At 39.9% G+C, this 26932-nt stretch overlaps 4 protein-coding genes across 4 annotated transcripts; 2 read left to right on the top strand and 2 right to left on the bottom strand.

Moving 5' to 3' along the window:
• The first annotated feature begins 3480 nt into the window (after positions 1-3480).
• On the top strand, positions 3481-9691 carry ubap1lb (ubiquitin associated protein 1-like b). Its single transcript, XM_071922935.2, has 5 exons — positions 3481-3583; positions 4298-4897; positions 6930-7136; positions 8985-9086; positions 9232-9691. The coding sequence occupies exons 1-5, from the start codon at positions 3500-3502 to the stop codon at positions 9364-9366; spliced, it is 1128 nt and encodes a 375-aa protein (XP_071779036.2). The 5' UTR covers positions 3481-3499; the 3' UTR covers positions 9367-9691.
• Positions 9692-10190: 499 nt separating this feature from the next.
• On the bottom strand, positions 10191-11708 carry kbtbd13a (kelch repeat and BTB domain containing 13a). The gene has a single exon (XM_071922930.2). It carries the CDS (start codon positions 11706-11708, stop codon positions 10191-10193), a length of 1518 nt encoding a protein of 505 aa, XP_071779031.2.
• A 2398-nt stretch (positions 11709-14106) lies between these two features.
• Positions 14107-16937, top strand: rasl12 (RAS-like, family 12). Its single transcript, XM_071922936.1, has 5 exons — positions 14107-14218; positions 14948-15004; positions 15143-15216; positions 15834-16024; positions 16595-16937. Exons 1-5 carry the CDS (start codon positions 14107-14109, stop codon positions 16935-16937), a joined length of 777 nt encoding a protein of 258 aa, XP_071779037.1.
• A 2630-nt stretch (positions 16938-19567) lies between these two features.
• On the bottom strand, positions 19568-22025 carry LOC139929871 (uncharacterized). Its single transcript, XM_071922928.2, has 5 exons — positions 21986-22025; positions 21484-21867; positions 20880-20999; positions 20091-20181; positions 19568-19910 (listed from the first exon to the last, which is right to left on the bottom strand). The coding sequence occupies exons 1-5, from the start codon at positions 22023-22025 to the stop codon at positions 19568-19570; spliced, it is 978 nt and encodes a 325-aa protein (XP_071779029.2).
• Positions 22026-26932: the final 4907 nt, after the last annotated feature.

Genomic DNA, 26932 nt, shown 5'->3' with positions numbered 1-26932 from the left:
AATGCCCCAAAAAGAAAATAAATTAACTACTCTTGAATTGATTACACCACAATAAACTTTTTTCAGACTGCTACTGTGACTGAGAAGCCGTCACTAACTGCAGGCAGCATTTGGTAAACGTGCTCCTTATGCCCACTTGCATGCATACTCACACACAAATACTGCCCTACCCTCAGATAATGTGTTTAATTATGCTTAACTTTTTACAAGGAAATGGAAACAAAATCAAGATGTCTTGTGTTTTCTGTGTTCTGTTGCTGTTCTCTCTTGCATTTCTGTGGTTTCTGCCAGGTCCTAAATGGAGCCAATGCACCTGGGTGGGCTATATTGTGCCTTTCCCACCACACGCATGCGTGGTGAAGTGGTATATTTCTATATATTTATAATCATGAAGAATTATGTGGATTTATTATTTTAAAAATATGTTTAACTTAATATTATTTAATAACATGTATTATATTGTTATAAACGTATGGTATTTTCCATGGAGTACAAAAGGAGCTCAACAGCCATTGCTGTCTCTGGCTGTTTTTCTAGTGGTTCTTTTTGTAAATACTTTCTTTTGCCTTTGTTAATGGATGTCCATTTTTCTGTTTTCACTTGAATTTTTGGTATTGTTATGGTGCACCAAATAAACACCCTTGCACTGAAGTGCTGTTAATCGACTTCAGACATTTTGGGGGGACATTAGAACTTTCAGCTCACACTCTGTAACAGCTACTTAGATTCCTCTGTAATGTTTCTCTTTCATCCATAGCCACCACGTGGTCCTCAGTTATGGGAGACAGGACTCAAGCTGCTAGGGGTTTATACTGGTTCAGAGATGGGTCTTGAGGAATTGAGAGGGTGTAATTCAAGTTATAGAGGCTGGGCTGGCAAAGTGGAAGTGTCTGCACTCTCAGCTCTCATACAGGGGTAGGGTGCTGATTGTTAATAACTTGGTGGCTTCATCCCTCTGGCATCACCTGGCTGTACTAACCCCTCCTAGGGGTTTTCTGGTGGAGAGCCAGAAGGAGCTGATGGACTTCTTTTGGTCAGGACATCATTGGCTGAGGGGTGCTGTCCTCTACCTGCCTCTCCAGGAACATGGTCAGTGCTTGGTTGACCAAAAGAGCAAGGTGGCAGCTTTACCTGATAGAGTTGGAGGAGCTGAATACCACAGGTCTCTATGGATTTTATGCATCTGTCCTGAGGGCGTGGAGCTTCCCAAGGCATACATGTGTGGCGGGTGTAGTGCTGGGACTGTGGGTATGGGAGGAACCTCTATTCCATAACCCAGTGTTTCCTCTAGAGTTGGTGTGTTCTGTCAGCAAGGCAGCGCCCTATAAAGAGCTGGCATCACCAAGCTGCAACATCTGCTGTCTTCTGTCACGATAGGTTGGAAAACCACTCAAGTGCTTGGCCAACAGACTGGCCTGACCTTGCTGAGGCTGCTGGAGTGGTTCATCAACAAACTGCTGGGTTTTCTGCCAGATGCCATGAGGGGCTGCCTGGTTGCTGAGTTCCCTTTACTGAGGGTATCAGCTGAAACTGGGGGCTAGGCTCTCTACTCCGAGCCTGGGGCAGTTTGGGCAGGCAGGGGGTAAGGCCCTGCTTGCAGTTTGTGTTAAGGTCAGGAATCTCAGGGTTTTCAGGGACCCTGGTAAGCACCAGTGGCAGGAGGTGCTGGCTGAGGAAGGTACTGCAGGTTATGTGGCAACGCAAGCTGCCACTCCCCCCCCCTACTGAGCGGCTCGATTCATACCTCTATGCGAGCTCATTCCTAAATGACAACTATTCTGCCATATTCATTAGGGACACCCGTTGCATAAAATCAAGCGCTCCTAACAAGTGGCAACACCGCGTCTCACCACGTGACGAAATGCGCACATGCAGAGCGGGAAGAAACCGGCAGGAAGGAAAACAACTCCAGAGAGACATGACGGAGAACAGTAGACACACACAACACTTGTTCAAAGCTTGTGTTCTAAATAAGAGAAGAGAGATGTAAGTTGATTGTTTTTATGATAAGTGTTGGATTCATCAAGCATTTGAATTAAGTTGTTTTGTCTGTTAAAAAACAAGCGCATATCTTTGACAGGCCGACAGCGCGTGTTTTGAACTCAATTCAATGCATTGTCATACGGTTATCAATTAAACTACCTAATTCCACTAACGTTACTTAAATACCACAAGGTAATGATGCTACCTACCGTTAACGTTTGTAGGGCAGCAGATTACAAGTTATCTACTGTTAGTGATGCGCGGGTCCGTTTTTTTTCAACCCGTGACCGCCCGATCTGACACATGTATCCGCCTGACCCATTTTCATACATAAAACAACGACCCGAAACCGATCCGCAACCCGAAAAAAAGATTCAGGAAGCCAGGTAAATTTCCAAAGACTCGTAATTAAGGCTATACTTAATGCTGCACTGTGCAGTCAGTGTGCGCAGAATGTAATGTATGGATGGCAGGATAAACCAGCTGGAGATTGGAGAAGTTTAATACTGTTAATTCAATTTAAATTTCATTGGAATTTAAACATTGTGTGTGTACTCTGTGTGAATCCCATTTGACCTGCAAAGTTGATATGACAGTCTCATTACAGTCAATATCATATTTTTTGTTTCTGTCTGTATCAGGCAAAAAGAGTGCAGTAAAAATGTATAATAAAAATGGTTTTGCTTAAGAATCGTGAGAGACAATCGTGACAGACAGCTGTCTGTGTGGTGGTGTCGCTGTGGTGCTGAAACATTTGAACGCGACTGGCAACCTGTTTTCTTTTTTTGTTCTTCAGAACAAGCTTGTCTGACAAAGTGTCTCTGGCTTCACTGTATGTTTTCTTAGACATTGGCTTGCTTGGCTCAATAAGTGACAATTTGTGTTTATGGATAGGATAGGATAGGATATATCAGCTGTTTTACAGTTGTGAATTTTAAAATGACTTTATCAGAAGGGCCCCTCGAGAATGCTCCGCCCCCTCTGTGCTGAGAGTCTAGCTCCGCCCCTGCTGGCAACAAACCGCTTCCTGGCCTTGCTGGATCCAGCGGTTTGACCAGGCCAAGTTGGCCATTTGGCTGGCCCACAGGAACAAAGTGAAGGGTTTGGGTCCTACAGACCCTGTAGTAATGCTGAAAGTGACGTTTTCTGCACACTTTTGAGTGGAGTATTTGTCTCTCAGGAATGATGTCTCATTTGTGAATATTTGGGGGCTGCACAATGTACGGTGGGAGAAGAGGGTCTGATTGTTTGTATCTAAATGTTGATTGCACCTGAGAGGGCTTCCAGCACTGTAAATATTGCTATGTGTGTTTGCATGTGTGGGTGTGTGGGGGAGCGTGGGCATGTGTGTGTATGTGTCTAGATGGGAGGGTTGGTGAGTTTTTACAATGATTTTAGTTACTTTCTCCTCTGTTTTGTGAGATGTATCATTAAAAAACATCAAAAGTCAAATTCTCTCTCTGTCTCTTTCTCTGTAATCAGTGACATGAATGGTGTGGATGGCATTCCTCTGAAGATGCCAATGGGTGCTTCACAGGAGGCCAAGGAAGAGGTGGTGATTCTAGTCCCTGACTACCTTACCATACTGCAAGAGACGGAGGTGTGTGTTTCTGTTTGCATCTATGTGTGTATAGTATGAGTGTGTATATGAGTGAGACTACTTCCACTGTGTTGTTTACCTGAGACACTAAAGCTTTATCACCGATACACCACCCGCAAATCGGCAAATGCATCATCAGCAATAAAGAAATGAAGCATGAGTGTGATGGTGCTAACTTTTAACATGGTGTTAACTGCTGGCTGCTGTCGTTCTGCATCCAGTGTATTAAAAAAAATTTAAAAAACCTCTCTTGGCAAAATGTAATTAAGTTTATTATGACATTCTGTGACCTTTTTACTGCTACACTGCCAAGATTCACTTCTTCTGGGACTCAGGACATTGATTGGTTATAATTTATACTATTATTAACCTATATATGCATTGCTGAACTGAACTTTTAACATTAATGTTGGATGTCAATCTCTGGCCAAGTTTCACTTAATTCACTTATTTCACTTAATTTCATTTTTATTTCTAGTGCTGTGTCACAGCACTAGCCTCATATTGTCATGCAGAGCAAGCAGCATTTTAGGGAATTTTCCTTAATTTACACTTTCCCGATTAAAAATGCAATAAGATGTGTTGCATCAAACAAGGAAGGAATAAGAGATGGGAGAAAAGGGGAAGGAGAAAACTGGTTGGTTGAGTACGGACTAGCAGGAGAATGAAATTAAGATGTGCATGTCACCAACGTGATCTCTTGTTCTGTGGCAGTATGAGTTCAGTCTGGAGAACTGGGTGCTCAGAGGGCTGCAAGGTGGCTACAACATCCAGCCTTGGCCTCCAATTCCGTGCTCCCAATCAGAAGTGTTGCCATCCTGCCCACCCTACTGGCTGATGTTCAGTAGCCCCCAGCAGAGCCGCTTGGCCAGCCGACACAGCTCTGACTTCTGGGAGCCCAACCCTCGACAGCGATCCCACAGTCTCAACCCAGCCGTCCTGCGCACCAACTTTGCCACCTCAGACTCTGAAGATGAACGAGAAGGCTCTGCAGAGAAACTCAAGGCATCTTTGCCAGAGAAAGCCTCCTCGGGTGGAGACACTCCTTCTGCTTTATGTCAGCATGGCCCGAGGAAAGCACAGAAAGCCTTCATCCCAAACCTCCTGAACCCTCCTGCCTGCCTGAGCAGCCTACCACACCAACGCAGGAAGAACCTGCGCCAGTGTTCCCTCTCAGTGCTGGAGACCTCCATCCAAGTCAACCAGATGACAACCAGCCAATACCCGAGCTCCTCCTCACACAGACACCCTAACACCAGAGCCAATACAGTCGACAGGGTCTCCACAATCAACTACCAAAAGCCAACACAGACGGTAAGGGATAAAGCCTTGAGAGAGACAAGGGAAATTGTGTTGTATTACCAATAGTGTCTCCAGTTTTTATGAACCACTTCAGAAGGCATTAACCCTTTAAAGCTCATGTTGGCTATTTTCTTCCTGAGTAGGAATGAATTTGTTTAAACTCAGTTGTCATAATCAGGATTAGGCAGAATACTTTGGCTAAAACAGTATTTTCTCCTGGGATGTGCGGTCAAAAGCTACACTCTCTGTCCCTGGTTCCCAGGAGCATGCTATGTTTACAACTTAAAGCCCAGAGCACTTGCTTTTCATGGTTCATACTATAATTAGCCACACATAAGCCTGGAAAAGAGACAAAGTATTTAAAACACCACAGTATCACAGATGTCCTTACTGCCCACCATAGCCAGTTTAGGATTAGTTTAACCTTATGTTCAAGTAAACATAGATTTTATCGCTGAAACTCATTCTTTTAATTTTCTTTACCTTGGTGGCTTTTGGGAACATGAACACTATGTCAGTTGGAAGAAGAAATCAGTCCTAACTATCAAAGTGTTTTCAACTAACATTTCAAAGATGTTTCTAGGGATCTACACTCTAAAAATAGCCAGTGTAAAGTCTGGCCCCTGAAAGCAGCCAAGTTATTAGAGGTTAATCAGGATTAGCAAGTGGAAGTTCTCTAAAATTGTCTTTCTCAGCAAAGCTGCATCTTAAGGTTACTTGTGTGAACATTTAAGCAGTATAATACAAGGTGAATATCATATTATGTCCCATGTTCACACTTTCACTCAGGGTTACATCATACTATGTTCCATGTTCACACTTTCACTCAGGGTTACAGACAAAAAAAGACATCAAAGTCAGATTGAGTTTGCATGCCTACCCCTAGCAGTAGTCTAGTCTAGTCTCTCTTTCCCTTTCTCCACTCTCCTCTTTTTTGCCTTTCACTGTTCCTTTTCCTTCAGTTTTTTTATGATGCTGAAGTTGGCTACTTATTCACAGCTACTTATTACAGACATTACAGACAATATAATAGAGTAGCGAAATCCAGAGTTATGAGAAATTTTACTGTAGCATTATGTTTTTTATGACCCCCTAAACATGGTATGTGGGACTATATGTCAACCAAAGATAAGCCAAGTGTGATTGCACGTTCTGCCTATTTGCTATGGCCCTACCTCTTAATTATAAAAACGTCTCAAGAATCTGACACTGAGGCATTGCAGACAATGTAACAGAGTATCAAAATCCAGAATTATGAGGAATTTTACTGTAGCATCTTGAGACATTTTGATAATCACGAGGTAGGGCCATAGCAAATAGGCAGAAAGTGCAATCACACTGTGCTTATCTTCCGTTGACATAAAGTCCCACATACTATGTTCAGGGGGTCATAATACAATAATGCTACAGTAAAATTTGTCATAATTCTGGATTTTGCTACTCTGTTATATTGTCTGTAATGCCCCAGTGTCAGATTCTTGAGACATTTTTATAATCAAGAGGTAGGGCCATAGCAAATGGAGAAGAAAGTGCAATCACACTTGGTTTATAATAGGTTGACCATAGTCTCACATACCATGTTCAGGGGGTTATAATACAATAATGCTACAGTAAAATTTCTCATCGTTCTGGATTCTGATACATTGTCTGTAATGCCTCAGTGTCAGATTGAGACGTTTTATTAATTAAGAGGTAAGGCCATAGCAAATAGGCAGAAAGTGCAATCACAACTATACCCAACACAGTTGTCAATTAAACTAGGAAAAACTGTTTGGGTCAACACCTAAACATAATTATTAAAAAGTTGTCTGGTAGAGAACATTTGTATTTTTCCAAGAATTCTAATATATGAGGCAAAGAACAGAACAAGAATGCAGAGGAAACCTTCTTTTCGAAAAAAAATCGAATCGTTCCCTGACAGCCCACAAATAAGTAGCTGCGAGTAAGTAGCCGACTTCAGTGTCTTGTCTTCCCCATGCACAAATTTAAACATACAAACTCACCAAGTGGCATTGACTCACCACACTCTGTTCTTTCACTAAAGTCTCTCAGCCCATACTCCTGTTTACCTCCCTCCACCGCCTCCCACCCCCTGGGTTTCCCCCCTGCTGGTCGGGACTCATCAGTGGAGCTTCTCTCAGCTCTGAGCCCAGAGGAGAGAGAGCTGCTTGGGGCAATCACTGCTAGGGGTTACCCCCTCCACACTGCCATTATCGCCCTGCAGAAGACAGGCCAGCAAACCCCAGAACAGGTCAGTTCATGACACATAAGCTGTCACGCCTATTGTCTTTTCCCTGGTTTCTGCCCTTCACTCAGGCTCATTAGAGAGCTGTAACTGAATTCAGAGAGCAGATCTTGACTATCTCTACTCCTCTGCTGCAGCTTAAGACTGCTGAAAAGTTCAAAGTTTGGAAGTGCTTCTGTTATTCCATTCCAAACCAACTGAATTTAACATCTTAATTCTTTGTATAATAATGGCCCATTAAGTTAAAAGATATGATCTCAGGAATGCGCCGCTCTGACCAAAAACATAAATAATAATAATAACTTTATTTGTATAGCGCTTTTCTAAAAGTAATGTTTACAAAGTGCTTTACATACAATAAAATATTTTTTTTTTATTTAACCCAAAGAGACAATGATGCAGAAGTACCACAATCAAATGAATAAAACAGTTGAATAATAAAAATAAATAAAAGATGACAAAAAATAGGAATAAAAGGTAATCCAGGAGATAAATGGATACAACTAGAAAATGAACAGAAATACAACTAAAAACAGATGCAAACAGATAAAAGTGTGTGCCGAGCCACATGAAAGCCCAGACAAAACAAATTGTCCTTACAATTACAACTAATAAGTGAAAGTGAGTGAATAAAGTAATGAATAAGAAACACAATTACAAAATAAATGATAAAAAGAAGATAGGCTACAAGTACACTGCCATTCAAAAGTTCATAAGTAAAGTTTGTGTAATTTGTTACAGGGCCATATATCTGTACAATGAGCCCATGTATACACTTAATCAGTGTAATCAGTCTCACAGCAGTCTGTCAACCCTTTTTTCAAGCCTCTTTCCCAACTAGTAGCAGGCATCTACATCGGTGTTGGCTTGGCTCGTGGAACAAGCTGCTTTCAGCTCTCCATACGTGATGCCGTTGCCCTAGGAGGGAATGAACAAACACCATGCAGCAGCATTGTAAAAATAGATCCCGGATCCTCAGAGTTTCCACAGCCTGCACTGTATTATCTGTTTTCTCAGAACCATGACTTAGCCTCAACTCTCCCTCAGGACTTATAATGAATCACAGGCCAGAATACATGTTCCATGAAGAGAACCAGGGTAGATTGGAAGGGGTAAATAGAGGAAATGCCCTTTTGTACAAGAAAGAAGGGAGGGGTGTGCAGAGGGGATGGCAAATCACACATTGCCTGATGTATTTAATTTTTGCTTTTATAATTTGATACACAAAGATGATGACACTTCTCCTCTGGAATCCTGCAACACTGATATGCAGAGCAGTGTTTTCATCCTAACTCTTTGATGGTTTTAGAAAGTTTACAGTCTGTTGGAGAATGGATTTAGGTTTCAGCTCTGCCTGTCCTAGCCTGCATTCCTCCCTATCTCTCCCTCTTCCTCCCTTTCCCTCCCCTCTAATAAACAAGAGCAGATACGGCAGCTGGTAAATTGGCTTAAGACTTCATCAATAGGGAACAACTAATTACTTAATCAGGGTAATATTCTCACTCACACTGGCCAGTATGCTACAGTAGAGGTCACACTGCTCTACACATAATGCATTTGACTCTACTGATCTTAGAGCATTTTTTTTTATCTATCTCAGAGTGACACCATTTAAAGAAGAAATCAGCTTGTGTTAATCAAGTTTATAAACCCATCTGAATGGAATCAATTTCTTTGTTTTCTGAAAGTTTTAACTGTCTTGGAAAATTTCCAAGCAACAGTATGACTATGAATTTGTAGCTGATTGTTTCCATACCATTCATAGTGCTTTGTGACACATTATGTTGGTATGTCCTCTATTAATACACATGAATACTTTGAATGAATATGAGTACTTTTTGTGTCTGTTTGCAGATCTTGAGTTACCTGGTGGCATGTGACCATCTCTGTGAGCTGGGTTATGATGAAGCTCAGGTAGAGGAGGCTCTGGAGATGTTTCAAAACTGTGAAACAAAGGTAAATTAGTCTCCTTTGAAACAATAAGGTTTTGTGCTATATTTTCAATAAGGCGACACTGTTGCTGTTAATTCACGAATTCACAAAGTTAATTCTATATTAATCTCTTGGAAGAACGTAATTGTCTCCTGTTTTGATTGTTCAGGCTGAGGAGTTTCTTCATCTACTGAGCCAGTTCAATGAGATGGGCTTCCAGCAGAACGCCATTAAGGAAGTGCTGCTTGTCCATGAAAACCACCGTGAACGGGCTTTGGAGGAATTGATGATGCGTGTGGCATGACTGCGGACCGACACACACACTCTCACACACACACACACACACACACTTTAACATAATTAAAGTGCAACCTATCTATTATTTAACTGAAATACCAGGTTCATATTGGTTAATCCACTTATTAGCACTACTAAGCACAGTATAAGCACTGAAGATGGACAGTGGCCTTTACTAAGGAAAAGCACATTGTTGTTGTAAATGCTACTACAAATATGGATCATGTAATTTGCATGTATTGCCATTTTGTTCATGAATTTGTTGATTGATATTTTAGTCATTATTTGGCTAAAAGGTGTGTTAAATGTCTGTTTTTTAGTGTGTGGTGAATGCGTTTTTTATTTGAATTTGCCCTGACTCTGACTTATAACAATCAATACTTGCTCTTCGCAAATTATATGAATAGTTTTGATTGTCTCAGATTCAGTAAACATATATTATGAATTTGTTGTTGTTGTTATTATTATTATTATTATTATTATCATTGCATTTGATACTACTACACCAAGGCAGTGTTTTTTCTTTATCTAATTAATAATCCTTTATCAACATAGCTAAACTCATCACAGTTTTCTATTTTTTTTCTTCTGTGTCTTGGCCTTATCTAATCCTACTTCCCAGAATGAGTACCCCTGGGAACCCACTGTTATACAAGGCTTGTTTTCTGTAAAAACAGGAGAAGTGTATACATCTATCAGGGATTGGTTTCCACAAAGACAAAGCTTTTTTTTTTTATTTAGTTTTACTTCACTGAAACAAACTGAGATAGCTAATTTGTCATAGTAATAGTTCTTTCAGCAGTAACTAAAATAGGTGGTTTGCAATAGTCTTTACAGATTTTTAAAGCATTGCATGGATAATCTTCGACTGTCAACAAGGTCCCCAAGGTTTTGGTCCTGAGTCAGAGCTGCCGACTTTCCAACGGAGGGTACAGTGGCATTAGGCAGCCTCATCAGAAATGTGTACATGGATCCAATCTTCCCAAAGCCTTTCATCTCCCTCTTGGTTTTCCACTTGTAATCCTCAATTGTGTATTCTGTGGTCACCATTCGGTTGAGGGTGAACACAGAGTCCCCTCTCACCACGGCAGTGAACAGAGAACCTTTACTGTTCCCATACTGGCCTGGCATGGCCGTCCACTGGCGTGAGCTCAGGTTGTAGCAGTCCATCACACACAGCAAGAAGTCATCACAGGGCCCATTGCGCATGACATACAAATTGTCCTTATGGGCCACCATACAGAGGCCATAGCTATGTTGGCGGATGAGTGTTGTGACCAGAAGCCACTGGTCCTTTTCAGGCACATATTCATGTATATCTGTAGCACCCTTGCCCCTCCAGAGAGAGATAAAGATCCTGCTCATGGCTTTAGCAGAAGCCAGAGAGGCTGCAGGGCAGGGGAGGTGAGAGGCAAAACTCCAGCTTCCATTAGAGACTCTGTACCTCTCCACAGATGACATGGCTTTCTTGTTGTACTCTCCTCCTATGGCATAGAGGCAGCCCTCATGACCTATGAGAGTGAAGTTGTAGCGTAGCTGCTGGGGACTTGGGATTGTGGACCATGTGTTACCTGCAGGGTTATAGCAGAAGCCAGTGTCTATTACCTTCTTGCTTACATCGTGCACCCCTCCGATGATGTAAAGTTTGTTGTTGAGGACAGCCACACCTGCCATTGTGGTGCTAGTGCTTATGGGTAGATGAGTTAGGACCTTCCATTCTTTGTTTTCTTCATCCAAATAGCAGACTGTCCTCTGGAAATCCTGTAGCAGCTCGGTGGATGGTGAATGGCTACAGACTGCCATGTAGGTACTTGGAATAAGAGACTCAATGTACTCTACCAGCTTGCTAGGTAAGGTATGAACATCTTCCTGAAGGTCTGAGTACATATCTCTGATGAACAAAGCTGAACTGTGGGAGAGCTCCCACACACCATAGGTGGCAGCTGTGTGGTACATGAGTAAACAGTTTTCAGAGTTGATGATATTGATCAGGTGTTTTGTGAGAGCCTGGACCTGGAGAAAAGCGGCACACTCGATTGCTTCCACAATCTGGTCACTGCTAAGCATGGGGCGCTCCCCATCCAGGACTTGCAGCATTACAACGAAACCCAGAGCCCCCAGACACCTCAAATGGATCTCCTCCTGTTGGCATTCCCTCATTCCCGATTGGAATAGAGCTCTGAAGTACTCACAGTTCTGCGTGAGAAGGGCTTTATCCACAACAAAAATGCTGTCATGTACTCTCACCCTCAGGCTGTCCAGCAGCTTGTGCATTCCTGGCTGCTGGCTGTCAGCCTCTGAGTCTGGACAGCTGCTGGACGCGATCACCTCACTGCCATAGATCTTCATTACAACCCAGAGCAAAATTGCAAAATCACACCAACAAATTAATGTTGAACAAGATCAAAATACCTCACATCCTAATGATATCCATGGTGTTTCCTTTGGGTGCCTTATAGTGGCAACTAGATTGAATACTCCCTATCCAGAGCAGATGTAGCCTACTTGTATTCACAATTTTTTTTCACAGCAACGAGGACAGACTTGTCTATACATAGCAAGCGGACGTGTGACACAGTTATAGTACATTATGATGACATGCAGCCAAAGGAGAAACCAATGTTGAGCTACTGAAAGAGGAGACGGTTTATGTCAGGGTTGCATTTAATGAAGCCTACTGATGATTTATTGTTCTTTGTGTTTGCCAGGTTAGAGACAGCTGAAAAGGATTTGTCCTTGGGCGGCTGGAAAAGTCAAACTATAAGAATAGGTTGTTCCCTGAGGTCACATATTATGCATGCCAGAATTTCAGCAATCAGATTAAAGACCTGGTGCCTCGTTTATAAAACTGTGCATAGTTTCCACACTAAAAGGTCATATACAGTATGTACAAAAGAGTAAAGTGCATATGGAAAAAAATGAAGGTGTCAGTACAACATTTTGCTTTATTTCACTGCTTTGAGTCTCCATTTCTCAGTGTGTACAAAACGTGCGTACGTATGGGTCAAAGTTTCTATAGGGTAGTATTTGTAATATTCACATAGAATATGGTAGGCCTGTTTAACAGCAATGTTAGAACTATGGGATGGTAACAAAGATCCCTATTGGATGCTGAACAGTGCTTGATTGTGATTGGTCCATAGTACATGTGGATAGTGTGTGTCAGCTAGTCTGTGTGTGAAGTTCACCTTCCTGTATAACAGTCAACCTGCATTCCTCCGGTTCGCCAAATACATATTTTGGTTTATAGCACGTCGTCGTCTGAACTTAATTTACGTACATATTGTCCAAAACAAGACAGTATTCTTACATCAAGTTTGTTTTTTATAAATCCCAACCTTTTCGTGGAAAGTGGCGTATGCATCTTTCATGCCCATTTGTTAATGCAACGTTTATAAATGAGCCCCTGGTGTACAGCCTGTTATGTTTTGTGGCCTATATAGTATTGCATCTCTGCTATCATTTTATAACACAATAAGTCTGTTGGAAAATGCTGCTTACTTCTTGGTTGTTTGAGATAACAGTGGTTATACTGTTTTATCACTTGACGGTTTGTGAAGAATAACAGTGATTATCATCTAACTCAGTGATTCTCATCTGATTACCTTCTATTATTTTTTGGATAATTCTGCCTCCAATATGCATGGAACATGAAGGCACGTGTTCCATTTTACAGGCTGTAATTTGAGTAGACCTGTTATTTTACAACCATTATCAATATTGTCAATTTAAAGATAAATGGACTGGATTTATATAGCGCTTTTCTAGCCTACCGACCACTCAAAGCGATTTACAACAATGCCTGCAGTTTGTGGTTCAGTATCTTGCCCAAGGACACTTCGCCATGCGGTCTGGCCGGGGGTCGAACCACCGACCTTCTGATGAGTGAACGACCCGCTCTACCTCCTGAGCCACAGCCGCCCCAGCCGAGCGATGAGATTTATTTATTTGTTCAAAATGATATGTCATCTGCTAATTTGGGGTTGTTTGTTGGGATAGTTTTTGGACTCGGATTACTGTAAATGACTGTAGGCCTGCATGTAATCCGCCACACCCAGCACTCGTGATAGAAAAAAGCCCATAATGTATGAAAGCCCAGAATAGAAAAAAAAAAATTAAAAAAAGGCCCTGAAGATAAAAAAAAAAAAAAAAAAAACGACTCTTGGCTGAACCCCAAAAAGTCACCCTGTGAAATGCCTACTTAATGCATCGTGAGTTGCAGCCATTGTTATGTAAACTATATGAAGTTACGTGGTGTTGTCATAACGTATGGTTTTTACCAAATCCTATAGTTTGAATTAAGTTTGCACGTTACGTCCTTTCCCTTAAATGGAGAAGCCAGTCGATCATTTGCACAGGAGGCAGTTTTTCTCTTCCAGTGTTTCTCCCAGCAGCAGAGTTAGCGTCCTTCTCGGACAAACTATATCATCGTGGGAAAAACTACACATTATTTGGAATATTTATATTTTCGGTTGACCCTAATGAGCCGATGGACGAATTTTCATTCAAAAATATTCCGAGCGATGGTCGTCTACAAGAGGGAGTCGTGCATTTTTTCTGATAATAGATGATTACAGAAATTCATACTTTATCCGCTTGCTTACATTATGGAAATTGTGATTTTTGCGATGTTACTTTGAACATACAGAGAAGTTGTATCAAGAGGTCGAAAGGGTAGCTATTGACAAATAGGCCATAGCCTATCCTCAAAAGTAAAGGATCTGAACTGATTTGATGGAGGATTAAAATGTCTCTGATGTTTGGGAAACCGAAGCCTTGTAACTTTGCTCCAGTTCCTGAGAGAAGCCAAGCTGCGTGCAACCTGGTGTTGCTTGGTGTGATGGGCTCAGGAAAATCAGGTTTGACTTCCTTTGGATAAGCTCTTAAAATTCAACTCATTTGCAACATATGTTTCTTTGTTGCCTTCAGATTTTAAGTTGACTGAAATAGTATGGTTAGGTCAAAGATCATTAGTTGTTCTAATGTAGTAAAAACTCATTGAGTGACAAGTTCAACAAATATCTAGTTAGTTTAGAAGTGTTTATTAGTTGATGCCATCAATTGATGGAATAGCCTATTCTTTCTAGTGAGAAGGTTTTTAGTGTCAGTTTTAGTGTCATTTGGTGAAAACTAAGCAGCTGACTCCAAAATTGAAGAGTAGGCTACTGGGGGTAGCTTGAACTGGATACTCATTTTCATCATAGTTTATTCAGACCAGAAGATAGAAGGGTTTCTGAAGAGTTAACTCAAATGCAATGCATGGAAGTATACTAATAAGCTAACAATGTTTCTTAATAAACTTTAATATGATAGTTAATGCTTTGTAAAATGTTCTTTAAACTCAAGTCACAAAACATGAACTTGTGATTAAAAGTTCTGAAGCTGGTTCATTTTGCTTTTCATTTTGAATGGACATCATCCAGATATATTTGTATTTTACAGGTTTTATCACTTGTTATTTTAGACATCTGATGCCATATGGGAATGTTTATGTGGCAGTAGTTTTCCTCATGCCTCTTATTGAGACCCCAGACCTGGAGGCAGTGTGGCAGTCAATGCTATGTCTTAAGCCCTTCCCTTCTTTGCAGCACTGACTGTGAAGTTTCTCACAAAGCGCTTCATCAGTGAATATGATCCCAATCTTGGTGAGATTTTTGTTGTCTTTCGTGAAATGTCTCTGATCATTTTAATTACATGGAATACATAGAAAAGGTGGGGTGTATTTGTGAAAATGGGTGTCTGAGTAGCTGTTCTTTGGCTTTCATGCGTTGGCTGCCATCTAGAGGATGTTTATTCATCAGAAGAGATTGTGGACCAGCAACCAGTTGTGGTGAAAGTGATGGACACTGCTGACCAGGTATAAATGGATTATTCTGCCACTCTCTATTGGGTTAGTTTGCTGATATCTCAAGCTGATATTGGCTTTTTATTAAACATTGGCTAGTCATTGTCATCCACATCCGTTATGATGGAGGTTCCTGACCACAGCTACATACAATTGGTAAGATGACATGAAGTTTGATATTCTTTGAACATTTTATTTCATTTCATTTTTTGTAAATTAATTATTCATTTAAAGGCAGTAACGACTCTGTCACCCTGCCTTAAAGAGCTGCTAACCCTAAAAGAGTTTAATTTAGTCGGAGATTCAATGGAGAGTTTTAGTGTCCCGTGGTGGTCTCAATGCTGTTTCAGAGGCTTTGTCACTCTGACAAGAATAAAATTGTGGGGGAAACACTGAATACGTGGAATTTTTAGGTGAATGTAATTGAATGAATTGAATATTAGCACAAAAATATCAGTTTGCAGCAACTTCAGTCCAAAAATATGTGTATCAGCCTTCAAAACCCATAGCAGTCTACTCTCTAAAACGAAAGTACAATTGCACAGCTCAGCAAACTAACAAGACTTTTTCAAGTGTTGATAAGAGCAGCACATGTCTGTTGACAGTATTTTGTTTCTGTCCAACTGGAGGACGGTCCAGTGAACAGTGAGCGCTATCTATCCTGGGCCAGCGCCTTCCTGGTGGTCTACAGCATCGATAACAGACAGAGCTTTGAGGGCTGCCAGCAGTACCTGAAGACACTCACCCTCCACAATAAAGCCCTCCCGCCTGAAACTCCCATCATCCTGCTGGGTAACAAGCTGGACATGGACAGATACAGGTTTGTATCTGTGTGTGTGTGTGTGTGTGTGTGTGTGTGTGTGGTTGTGTCTCTCCTTATAAGATGTAATCAAAATTTCCAGCACTCTGACTCCTCAAAGAGACCAGCCTGTGAGGGTCCAATGAAATGCTGTCCACCCCATTTATAATGAATGCATTTGTTGAGGTGAGGAACAGCAGCTTTCAGTTGAAGGCATAATTAGTCAGGTGTGTCACGTAAAAGTAATTACAAAGGTTTATTGTGTTTCATGAAATTTTATGATAATGGTTAAATGCGACATGCACTAATACAAAAAAGTGGATTAATATTCCACCTTTTATATACACTTTTTATTACAAGAGGTAATTTCCCATGATTAATAGACAATAGAAGATGTTTGTTCAAAGAGTGTTTTGCCTAGTTTACATTAAAGTATGAAAAATAAAGACGTTGTATAATTTCCTCTCTAGGATACACTGTTTAGTAAAAAGTCCTGACATCGAGGCACATTTCACTGAAATTATGATTATTAATGAACTATGACTGTCCATGTTCCGCACTTGAAGGGCTGTACATTATTCTTTTTCTCAGGCAGGTGAGTAAGTCTGATGGCTCGGCCCTCGCCTCTCGTTTTGGATGTTTGTTCTACGAAGTCTCGGCCTGTCTGGACTTCCTGTCTGTGCAGCGTGTTTTCCACGAGGCAGTGAGGGAGGCGAGGCGAGAGGGGGAGCGCGGCCCTCCAGTACCGACCCCCTACATCAGCGAGGATAAAGCATTAGTCGGTATCCCCTCAGCACCCTCCTTCACCACTCCCTGCTATAAGGAGCTGCCGGCCCCCGCCACCGCCAAGCTGGTCACTGTGAAGTCGTCCAGAGCCCAGAGCAAACGTCGGGCCCCAGCGCTCACCCTGCTTAAGGGCTTTAAGATCTTCTGATGGACCAAAACTGCTGGGACTGCACTTAAAAAAAACAGAGATGATATAGCATAGGCTACTCCGCTTGCCGATGGACACTGAATGTGAATGTAAAGCATTGCCAAAGTGTAACTTGTAAGACTGTTAGTTATAGAGACACTTTATGGGCTCTATTTTTGTGCCAGTGCAGATCAAGCGTAGTGACTTGCACCGGTGAAATGGTAATTTCTTTGGGCGCAATTGGATTTTTTCCCACCTGCACTCATTCAGTAATTTTGAGGCTCCCCATGACATCACTCGCGGCGAAATGGGCGGGGAGAGCACTAGAGAAGAGTGCCGATACAAATCCTGTGGTGCAGTGCAATTACGGTGTCCAAAAACATGCGTGCGCCCATATAATCACATAAACACATGGACATCAAATAATTATACACTGTGACACATAAAAGAAAGGGGCAGCTATAACTTGATAATAAATTTGAATGGTTGAGTCAAGCTATGTGCTCAGGGGAGGGACTATGTGCTCAGGGATGCCTGGTTGGGGCATGGTGTCACATTGTTTCCATTGATTCCATTTGGTTAGAAATACACAGTCAAAAGTTTGGACACACCTGATTGAATGTACTATGTTTTTCATTCTCTTAAAGCCATTTTGATCTAAAAGCTTATGCTTAAATGCTTGAAATGAGTTTCTTAGACAAATATAAATAGTGAAGTTGATCCTATGTATGAATTTCTTTCCAAAGCCTTTGTCTTTCCATCAAGGCAAAGGGCGGCTACTTTAAAGAATCTAAAATATAAGATAGTTTTGATTTGTTTAACACTTTTTTGGTCACTGCATAATTCCATCTGTGTTATTTCATAGTTTTGATGTCTTTGCTATTATTCTAAAATGTGAAAAATAGTAAAAATAAAGAAAAATGTATGTGTCCAAAACTTTTGACTGGTAGTGTAGCTTTACATTCATTCTTTTCTGAATAGATATTATTTTGGTACTTGAACCCACAAACCTTTGGTTTGTGTAGCAAATGGCCTCACTGCTGGTCCACCCTTGCATGCATCCACGGAGGGTAGGCTGCATAGGCAGATTACTTTTATTACTGTTTTGTGACTAAGAAGCCATTTTACATCATAAAACATCAAAGGAAATGTGTATATATTACATATACATTAATATATCATACTGCTAGAAATTGTATAAGAATTTATGTTTGTCGGTGCATCCCAGGATGGGTGAGAGAGGGGTTATTTTACCTGGTGTGTGATGGGTGTCGATTTCTGAGATTATGTTTTTTTTTATCTCATTATAGTATTTATACTTAAGAGGAAATGGAGCTGAGTACACACAGCACACTTGTCTATGTGACAGCATGCCCCTTCATATGTGACAACATGCCCTGACGTGGGGTAAGTTGTCACAAGTTGTCAAGTGGTCATCAGTAATAACTTTTACCTCCAGTAAATTATTCAAAATGTAAAAATGCCATTTTTAGAGAAGACCTTTATCTAGCTAGAAACATATATATTTGTTCCACCAGACAACTGCATTTAAATTCTGTTTTCTGAATTTGTATGGAATGATTGAATTTATTGTAGTTGAAACTGATTATAGAAATCAAACTCATGATGCTCTTACCAAGTTTTTATCCTATTAAAACCATATTGCATTGAAAAGTCCTAGATATTTAGTTTTCTTTAAGATATTAAATTGATACTGGACTCTTGATTTGTTCTGACTTGACTTGCTGTTCTACATTTAGACTTGAGACTTGTGCCACAAGACTTGAGACTAACTGGGGACTCGCGCAAAGTTGACTTGGTCACACCTCTGATTCGTCCTAATGCAACCCCCTTCTCAACGGCACTGCTGGTGCACCTCTGCCCAAGCGGCCTTGCACCGTGAGCTTGCGCCCGCTACCTGCATCTGCACCTTGATTCACAAAAATAGAGCCCTATAAGTTATCATCACCTTTATCAATGGAGTCATTATAAATGTCAGGTATTGTAGTATATTAATTGTAGTATATATCTTTCACGCAGTTAAAGCAGTATACATATAGAGCTCACCAAGTTTTAAAAGAAAAACACTCAGAAACACAGTGGAACTTTGTGAAATATAGCATTAGTAATTTTATTACTTAATGGTCAGAATAATTACACACGAAAAGACTGAGCATCTACACACATTGCATCACAGTTTGTATTTTTCCAGTGCATTTTCTTGTACAACTATATCAAACTGTACTGTAAATGACTTATTACACAATGAAAATTGCAAACAAAAGTGCTCATTTGCTAATAATAGTTATTTCCATTTATCAATTGTGGATAATGCCACTGTGTTATACGAGGGAAAGCAAAATGTACAAAACGATGTGAAAAGATACGAATGAGGTTCCAACAAAAAAATCTATCTAAACCCCTGTGTATGAGTACTTTGAATATCCAAATGGATATTTCACAAGAACTACCATTATTGCTGTAGTGATACATTTTACATTTTTTGCAAGTGGACTCGTGAAGCACTGTTACCATATAGAATACCATGAGTGATGTTAGGTGTTGACACGTCTTCTAAATTGAAAACTCTAAATTGGAGGAGTATCGTAAACAGAGAACAGATGAGCAGCCTGTAATCTGTGTTGAATTCTTCATTCCGCCATTAATACCTGAACCTCCAGCTCAGTGGATGAGGCCTCCTCTCTTTTCTCCTCCACTCTGTCTGCCTCCTTTTCTCTCTCTAATGCCTCCACTTCTGCCGCAGGATCTGAGTACAGGCTGGAGACATTGCCATCTTTCCATGTCACCACTATGTTCCCTGCTTTGAGCTCCTCGACCTCCCCGTTCACCGAGGAAGGCTTAGTTCCCTGCAGCTGCCTCTCTGATGGTGCGCTGGCCTCATCGCTAACCTCTAAAATGACCTGCAGCTCCTTGACCTCAGCTTGCTGAGCCAAAGCAGCTGCTGCCTTATACTTGGCGATCTTCTTTCTGTTTCTGTGGGAAAGACAACAGGGATCTATTGAAGTCGTCGTGGGAATAAACACAACTAGCTATCAAAACAAATTTCAAGGTGAAATGTTTCTTTTCATACTGTACATCATAAGATCAAGGCAAAGACGAGTGCTACTATCAAAATATAATAAACCATGATTTGCTTTGACAGAGAGTGCATACTTGTTTGCCATGGAGCCCATTCCCAACAGCAGAAAGCCAACAAGTAGGCAAGTAAATGATAGAGCCAGCATCGCAAACTTCCATGGGGTTGCTATAAGAAGAAGAAGACAACACTCTGTTGAACATGGAAAGCGGTAAATCATGGCGGTTTGCTCCTATATTGGAGTATGACAAAATAATATTTCAATTTTTATTACTATCCTAAAAAAGAAATAAAGAAAGATAAAAATAGGTAGGTACTATTTTTATCTTTCTTTATTTCTTTTTTTATATAATTTTTACTAAACAAATTCTGTGTTGCTTTTGCTTGTATTTTTGATTTTGTTTGAAAATGTTTTGCTTGTAACTGCTTTAATCCATTTATTTATGTAAAGCACTTTGAGTTGCATTCTATGTATGAATGGTGCTATAAAAATAAAGTTATTTATTATTATTATTCTTTTATTTATTTATTTTTTGTTATTATGAACCAGAACCAAATTACAATGACTCAAGTGTTCACTTAAGCACTTCTTTACCAGCTGGAGAGAATGAAAAGTCACAGCTCTTCTATAAATTCATCCTTTTATGGTTTATGTTGGAATACATGAGCCCTACAGTGTTGCAGTACCTTCTTAACAAAGGTTTTCTTAAAACTGACTCCTAAAGCATTTTAAGCCTCAATTTTTCTGCCCTTTTGAATGACAAGGGATAAAAACACTGACTTGTTTTTTCTATCAAAACATATCTTTCAAGGTCTGAAAATTGCAATTGCAGCTGTGTATTAAGAGTAGCAGCAGCAAAACTTACGGTCCTCAGTGCGATAGTACCAATGGAGGAACTGTCTCTGCTCCTCTGTCATGGCCACTGGCTTGCCTTTCTGCTGCTCAGCCTCAAACTCTTGTGGATCACCAGATGCCCTTCTGGATCCTGGGAGAGGCCAAGACAAACACACACTCTGCATCACAGGTCACAAGCGGCTTTGCTTGTGGTATGAAAGGACTGTTACCATGAGGCCAAGGGTGGAGTACATCTTTAGGTGTCATTACTGATCTTGTATACAATGCACACAATAACACTTGTTCTACTTTAGAGACTTTTAGACTTATTGTTAATGTCCAGCAGAAATCTTGAATCTCTAATTTTGCCCTTTCCCCCCCTTCTATTTTGATGTGTTATAAAATATCCAAAATGCATGGATGGTAACCCTGACCCTGAACATCATTCTCTCAATTGCTGAAAAGGTGACTTTTTGAAAATACAAGGTTTGTGTGGGTCATTGGAATCACGCATATTGTTTAACGGAAGCATGACCAGGCAATGCATCAATTCAGAGTGAATTTCCTGCAGTTCATGGGTATAGTGCAGGACACAATCTTTCATGCACATGTCATCAAAATAAAGACTGACTTACTGAGCTTTTCTTGGCAGATATCACCCTCATCCAGAGATCTCCATTTTGAATGTTTGCTTTTATGGGACAGAGTCAGACGCCACCCATCTATGGAAAGCAGCAGTGTTGTGTTCTCGCTGATTAGTCTGTCCCCTTCACAGTCCCATAGGAGCCCTGTAGTGACTCCCTCCAGCCCCTGGCAGGACTGGGTCTGGACAGGCTGCCTGTGCTGGGCTGACAGGCATCTGGATGAGCCGACACACTTCAACATCCTCTGGTCGTTCCAGACCCACTTTTGAAGCTCTGAGTCTATGTTGCACTTCTTCAGCAGGACTAGGCCTGCCATCGATGTGTCCTCTAGGCACAGGCTATGATGTGTGTTGTGGATCATAAAACTGCTTGCCCCTGCAAGTTTTATGAGAGTGCCATCTATGTCACAATCTTGAAATGCTTAAGCTCGTTATACATATATTATGATGCATTAATCAGCTTCAGATATGTCTGAGTGAAGTGTTAACTTTACCTGGCAAGAGGAGAAACAGTATGATCCAGGCACAAAACATGTCTGAAGAGGATGGAGCATTATTATCAGTAATCAGAGTCATTTCCATTATGCCTTCACTTTAAAGAACAAAACATTAACTTGACATAGAGGAAAGTGGAGCCAATTTTTACAGGGCACAATATTAACACAAACTTTTCCCAACAAGCAGTAAAGGTAAATGGCTATATCGCCATGTGCCCATCACAGTGTGACCACCCTATGAAAAATCCACAGTTTCTGGTCATAAAGACATCTAACAAATACTGAATACTAAATAATTTAAAATCAAAAGCATTGTAATTTATTGTAAAAATATTCTCCCAATGATTCTGTCCATTGGACATAATTGTAATATTGTGCATTGCTTGCTCTCGGTTTGGTAGTGTTGCACTTATTTATTGTGATACCAACTGGCAAAGATAGAGGACATATGCTAATTATTTTAACCAGTCATTAACAATTGTGTTGGCCTGTACCTGTTCTCCTTTACAATATGTCCTTTAGTCTGAAGCCTGACAACAGGAAATCAGAGTACAAATTATGCTGATGCACTGGTCTTGACTCAGTTATCTAAAAATGATATAGGCCTACCTCTGTATGAATTCAAAAACGCTTTTAGAACAGTATTTTTCTTTATGTCATTTTATGTAACTTAATTTGAATTTATGTAACTTCATTCTAGAAAATTATTAATAAATACATTTTAAATAAATTGCTATAGGACATTTTACAATGAATCTGCTGTGATAGTGGAGTTTTACAATTAAAAATACAAAAAATATGTAATCAATAAATCAATAAATGTAAGCCATGCCCAACTACACATCATGAAATGATTCATCAAAATTAATTCAAATCATCACAGTTTATATTTTCATTTTCCATGATCTAGTCTACATACACTCTTCACTATCACAGGAAGTATAACTAAAAATCAGTCAGTTATGTATAAGTTAAAGGTAATGCAGGTCTACTCACTTAAATTACGTTCTCTTACTGCCTGGTTAAGATGAGAAGGGAAGCAGGAATCTACCTGTTCAGCAGCTACAAAGCTGAGACAGAGCTTTCCAAAGTTCATGTGGGAGGAGCCTGTGTTTTATTTTCATTACCTCTCTCTAATTCTGGTCACTGAATTTGTCAAAACTTCCTGTATAAGCATGCAAAGATTCTGTCTGGCAAGACTGTGTAGCTATGCTTATTCACTGAAGAAAGTATTATCTGGAAGTAATTGCAGAGCCTATATAACACATGGGGGATAATTAAATAATTGCTGTCAACATAGGGCAAGGCCTGCTTACATTTTGCATAACTGATTTATAACTTTTGTAAACTTTATGCTAAATTGCGACTTGAATTTTTTTATGTGTCCCCATTCTCTTTCACAATGGTATTCCAAAGCTTTAAAGCTGAGTTCAGGCTGTTGAGTTGTAGGTCTTTGACCCGGTTGCTAAGTTACTATTTAGTCAGCCTTGCTGTAACCTTGCCTTTGCTATTTGTGAGGAAAACAGTTTGTGACTCATCGGTCAAACACCTGGCACATATGGAGTGTTGTAACATTGGGTTGTTAAAAAAGATTTTATATTCATTGCAAAGGTGTAGTGAAAGGTTAATAACCTCTGTGTCATTTAAGGCACAGGAGGATTAGTTAGGATGTAATCAAGGGCGGATATTTCATTTCACTGTTGGGGGGGACAATAAACAGAAACATTTCTCAAGAGCACTTCCTGAAGGGGACACCAAAGGTGCCGCCAAAAGTACTGTTGTATTAAATGTATATAGAGGTCCATTATGAAACATTTCCATAAGCACTTCATTCCTTTCTTATGAAGATTTTATCAAATTGCCTTTGATATTACTGGGGTCTTTCTACTTGGCGTTTCGCTGCACTGAAAAATGATCGGATGTCTGTTTTTCTTTTCTCTGCCATTTTAACTGACCTGGCTGGCTGACAAATAGACACACACACACACACACACACACACAGCATGCAGGTTATTTACAGTAGTAGGTGAGATGCAACACCCATTAACTGAACTAAAGCTAATATATGCCTAATTAGATTTAGTTTTCCCGAAAAAGCAGATCTCTAATGTTTTGCTGTCAATGTGTAAAAGTCCAGAACGCTATGAAGCCTGCCAGAAACTTACTTATATTTAACATAATGTTTGTTGTAATTATGTCTTTTTTATTAATTAAGTCTTCATTTATTTCCAAAATTATGAACAAAATAACATAGTGGCAGCCATTTTACATGCAGTAAGAAAAAAATAATATACTTAGAACCTAATTACATAGGGTAAGTTAATCTTAAATATTATATTATAGAAATATTACTGTTACCATCTACAAAAGATAAAGTATTTTGGTATGAAATCCCGCATTTTAATTTAACCAAGTATCCTGTATCATAAATACATGTCTGGCATTTGTAACAAACCAAACCGCTTGAAAATCGGTCGAAAATTCAGTGAGTTATGAGGATTTTAATTGTGGACAGACCTCCTGCCTCCATACACACACATGCATTAGGAGACGCGGCTCCGTACCAACACGCTGACGCACGAGATTCAACCGCGAGGTAACGGAACAAAATGTAGTCTGATTACAATTGTGAATGTGTTTTATTCTATTGAGTGGTAGAAGTAAAGAAAAATGTCCGACACATCCTTTGTTTTAAGTTAACCTTTGCGAAGCAGCTTCTTACTGGAGGTCTGCCACCACTGACACACTTCCAGAGATCCTCCACACACACTCGTACCGAGGGCTAATGTGTGTGTGTGGGGGTTCGGGGAGGCAGGTAGGCAGTGGACCAAACCACTGTGAGGCGTATGAGAGAGGGACTCAATCTTTCGAAACTTAAAAACGCATTGTTTTGCGTCTATAATTAGCACAAGTGCTTTCAATGCATATTATTATATTATTTAAAATTATATAGTTTTGTTTACAATGATATATTGAGGGGGACAACTCTCTGTTAGTCCCAGGAAGGGGGGGTCCGGACCCCCCTGTCCCCCCCGTGATTTCCGCCCCTGGATGTAATAGTACTATGTGTCAGTATGTGTACCAGTGTATATTGTTAATTGAAGGTGGGCTGAGTGGGATCTTTGTTAGCTTTTGCTCTACAGAATATCCTATCTCTCATATGTTTTGCTGAGACATAAAAATACATAAATGAAATAAAAAATGTAGATAAAGGGATTAATTCCAAAATACATTAAAAATTTAACTTAAAACGGATCTCTCATTAACGCAAACATGTACATAATTGAATATTCAACAATGTAAGTATTTGCTAGGCAAATAGCTTCTAATTTCTTATAAATGGTTTTCCAAAGTTTTACTTCAATATTGCTAACATTGCTAACATACTCACAAATTAGTAATAGGCCTATTTAGTAGTGTTTTGGTTTCTTTTTTGCATGATTGTTCATATTTAGGAACAATGAAAACTAAGACATATGATAACTAAGAAAGTGTATAAGCAATCTCTATATGACAACTAGGAACTATATAGTAGAGGAACTAAGGCCCCTAAAAGTTGAGATACCCCTACCCGAGGTAGAACAAAGCACAACCATGTTTTTTCATAACTTTAATATGTCTAGTTTTTGAAATGGATGGTTGTATAAAAATATTTTACTGCAAAATTAGTTTATTTGGTTGATGTTTGCATCCTCCCCAAAACCAAAAATAGTGAAAATTTAGGCTTCTCCTAAAGGGACAGCGTCTGCCTTATCACATGTATCTCTGGAAATAATGATCAGAATGTCACCACATTTAGACTGGATGTTCACAGACAGTTATTGCATACAATAAAGCAAAGATTTCATCAATACCTTTGTCCATCTTTGAAATTTATACACTTAAACACACATGAATTATAGGCGGAAATTGAATAGGAAATTAAAAATCCAAAAGGTATGTATATATATGTCTGTCATTATTAAAGTAAGGAGACCAATCACCAAAAAATGTCATTTATATGTACCAAAGACTGTTATCTTATCATAAAAGTAGGTTATTTGTATATTCACTTCACCCTCTGATCTCACCAGCCCCTAACAGGTAACTAGTGCAGCCAGCACTTAAGACAAATACAATGGGGCCCTATTGGTGTAAATGTGTGAAGAGAAGGACACAAACCATAGATTAAAGCCAAAAACTATAGAGAGCCTAAGTCCCTCCCCTTCCGCTGTCCCCCATGGGATCTTATTTCGGAAAAAATATGTACGGTAGTCAACGGCGAGAGACAAATAATTGTTTGATCCCGTTTGAATTGTGCCATGAATTACACATATGATGTTTTGTCAATTTAAAAGATAATTTTGCAAGTCAAGAAAGTCGCAGTTTGTCGTAAAACAGTAAAGTAACGTTTAGTTTTGTGTGAAACCCTGAGAGGGACTGAGCTTCAGCGGCTCTGGGTAGCTTGTGGAGAGAGAAAGTTACGTCACTTGCGCGACTTTTGGGTGTGTAGTCTTTCTAATTTCTTGCAAAATTATCTTTTAAATTGACAAAACATCATATGTGTAATTCATGGCACAATTCAAACGGGATCAAACAATTATTTGTCTCTCGCCGTTGACTACCGTACATATTTTTTCCGAAATAAGGTCCCATGGTGGTCCACCGGAAGGGGAGGGGCTTAGGCTCTCTATATACATTTAAAGTCGAGATGAAATGAAAAATGCATTTTTAACCCTTTTAGATCACATCCCCGGTCATATTGTGCACCTATTTAACAATATATGCCAAAAAAAAAAAAAAAAAAAAATTTCTTTGTATTCTTATATCAAAATCCAATCATGTTTTCTTCCTGTTAAACAAAATATGCCGTGTGCTTACGTAAGCATGCCCATAACCAATTTCAACCAATAATATCATGACACAACAGGTGAGGGAGGTGTGTGTGGAGCCAACAGTCCTCTG

Source organism: Centroberyx gerrardi, chromosome 1 (assembly GCF_048128805.1).
Source record: "Centroberyx gerrardi isolate f3 chromosome 1, fCenGer3.hap1.cur.20231027, whole genome shotgun sequence".
NCBI lineage: Eukaryota > Metazoa > Chordata > Actinopteri > Beryciformes > Berycidae > Centroberyx > Centroberyx gerrardi.
Note: the sequence above shows the minus strand (reverse complement) of the source record. Positions and strands in the feature narration are given on the sequence as shown.

What these genes read in the sequence shown, in the direction of transcription:
- kbtbd13a (XM_071922930.2), bottom strand. Translation starts at nt 11,708, where the DNA reads ATGAAGATCTATGGCAGTGAGGTGATCGCGTCCAGCAGCTGTCCAGAC.
- ubap1lb (XM_071922935.2), top strand. Translation starts at nt 3,500, where the DNA reads ATGCCAATGGGTGCTTCACAGGAGGCCAAGGAAGAGGTGGTGATTCTA. An exon ending in CCATACTGCAAGAGACGGAG is followed by an intron (nt 3,584 to 4,297) that starts GTGTGTGTTTCT and finishes GTTCTGTGGCAG; the next exon opens with TATGAGTTCAGTCTGGAGAA. An exon ending in GCCAGCAAACCCCAGAACAG is followed by an intron (nt 7,137 to 8,984) that starts GTCAGTTCATGA and finishes GTCTGTTTGCAG; the next exon opens with ATCTTGAGTTACCTGGTGGC.
- LOC139929871 (XM_071922928.2), bottom strand. Translation starts at nt 22,025, where the DNA reads ATGTTTTGTGCCTGGATCATACTGTTTCTCCTCTTGCCAG. An exon ending in ACTGTTTCTCCTCTTGCCAG is followed by an intron (nt 21,868 to 21,985) that starts GTAAAGTTAACA and finishes TAAAACTTGCAG; the next exon opens with GGGCAAGCAGTTTTATGATC. An exon ending in GTACTATCGCACTGAGGACC is followed by an intron (nt 20,182 to 20,879) that starts GTAAGTTTTGCT and finishes TTCTTCTTATAG; the next exon opens with CAACCCCATGGAAGTTTGCG.
- rasl12 (XM_071922936.1), top strand. Translation starts at nt 14,107, where the DNA reads ATGTCTCTGATGTTTGGGAAACCGAAGCCTTGTAACTTTGCTCCAGTT. An exon ending in TGAATATGATCCCAATCTTG is followed by an intron (nt 15,005 to 15,142) that starts GTGAGATTTTTG and finishes GCTGCCATCTAG; the next exon opens with AGGATGTTTATTCATCAGAA. An exon ending in TGATGGACACTGCTGACCAG is followed by an intron (nt 15,217 to 15,833) that starts GTATAAATGGAT and finishes GTCCAACTGGAG; the next exon opens with GACGGTCCAGTGAACAGTGA.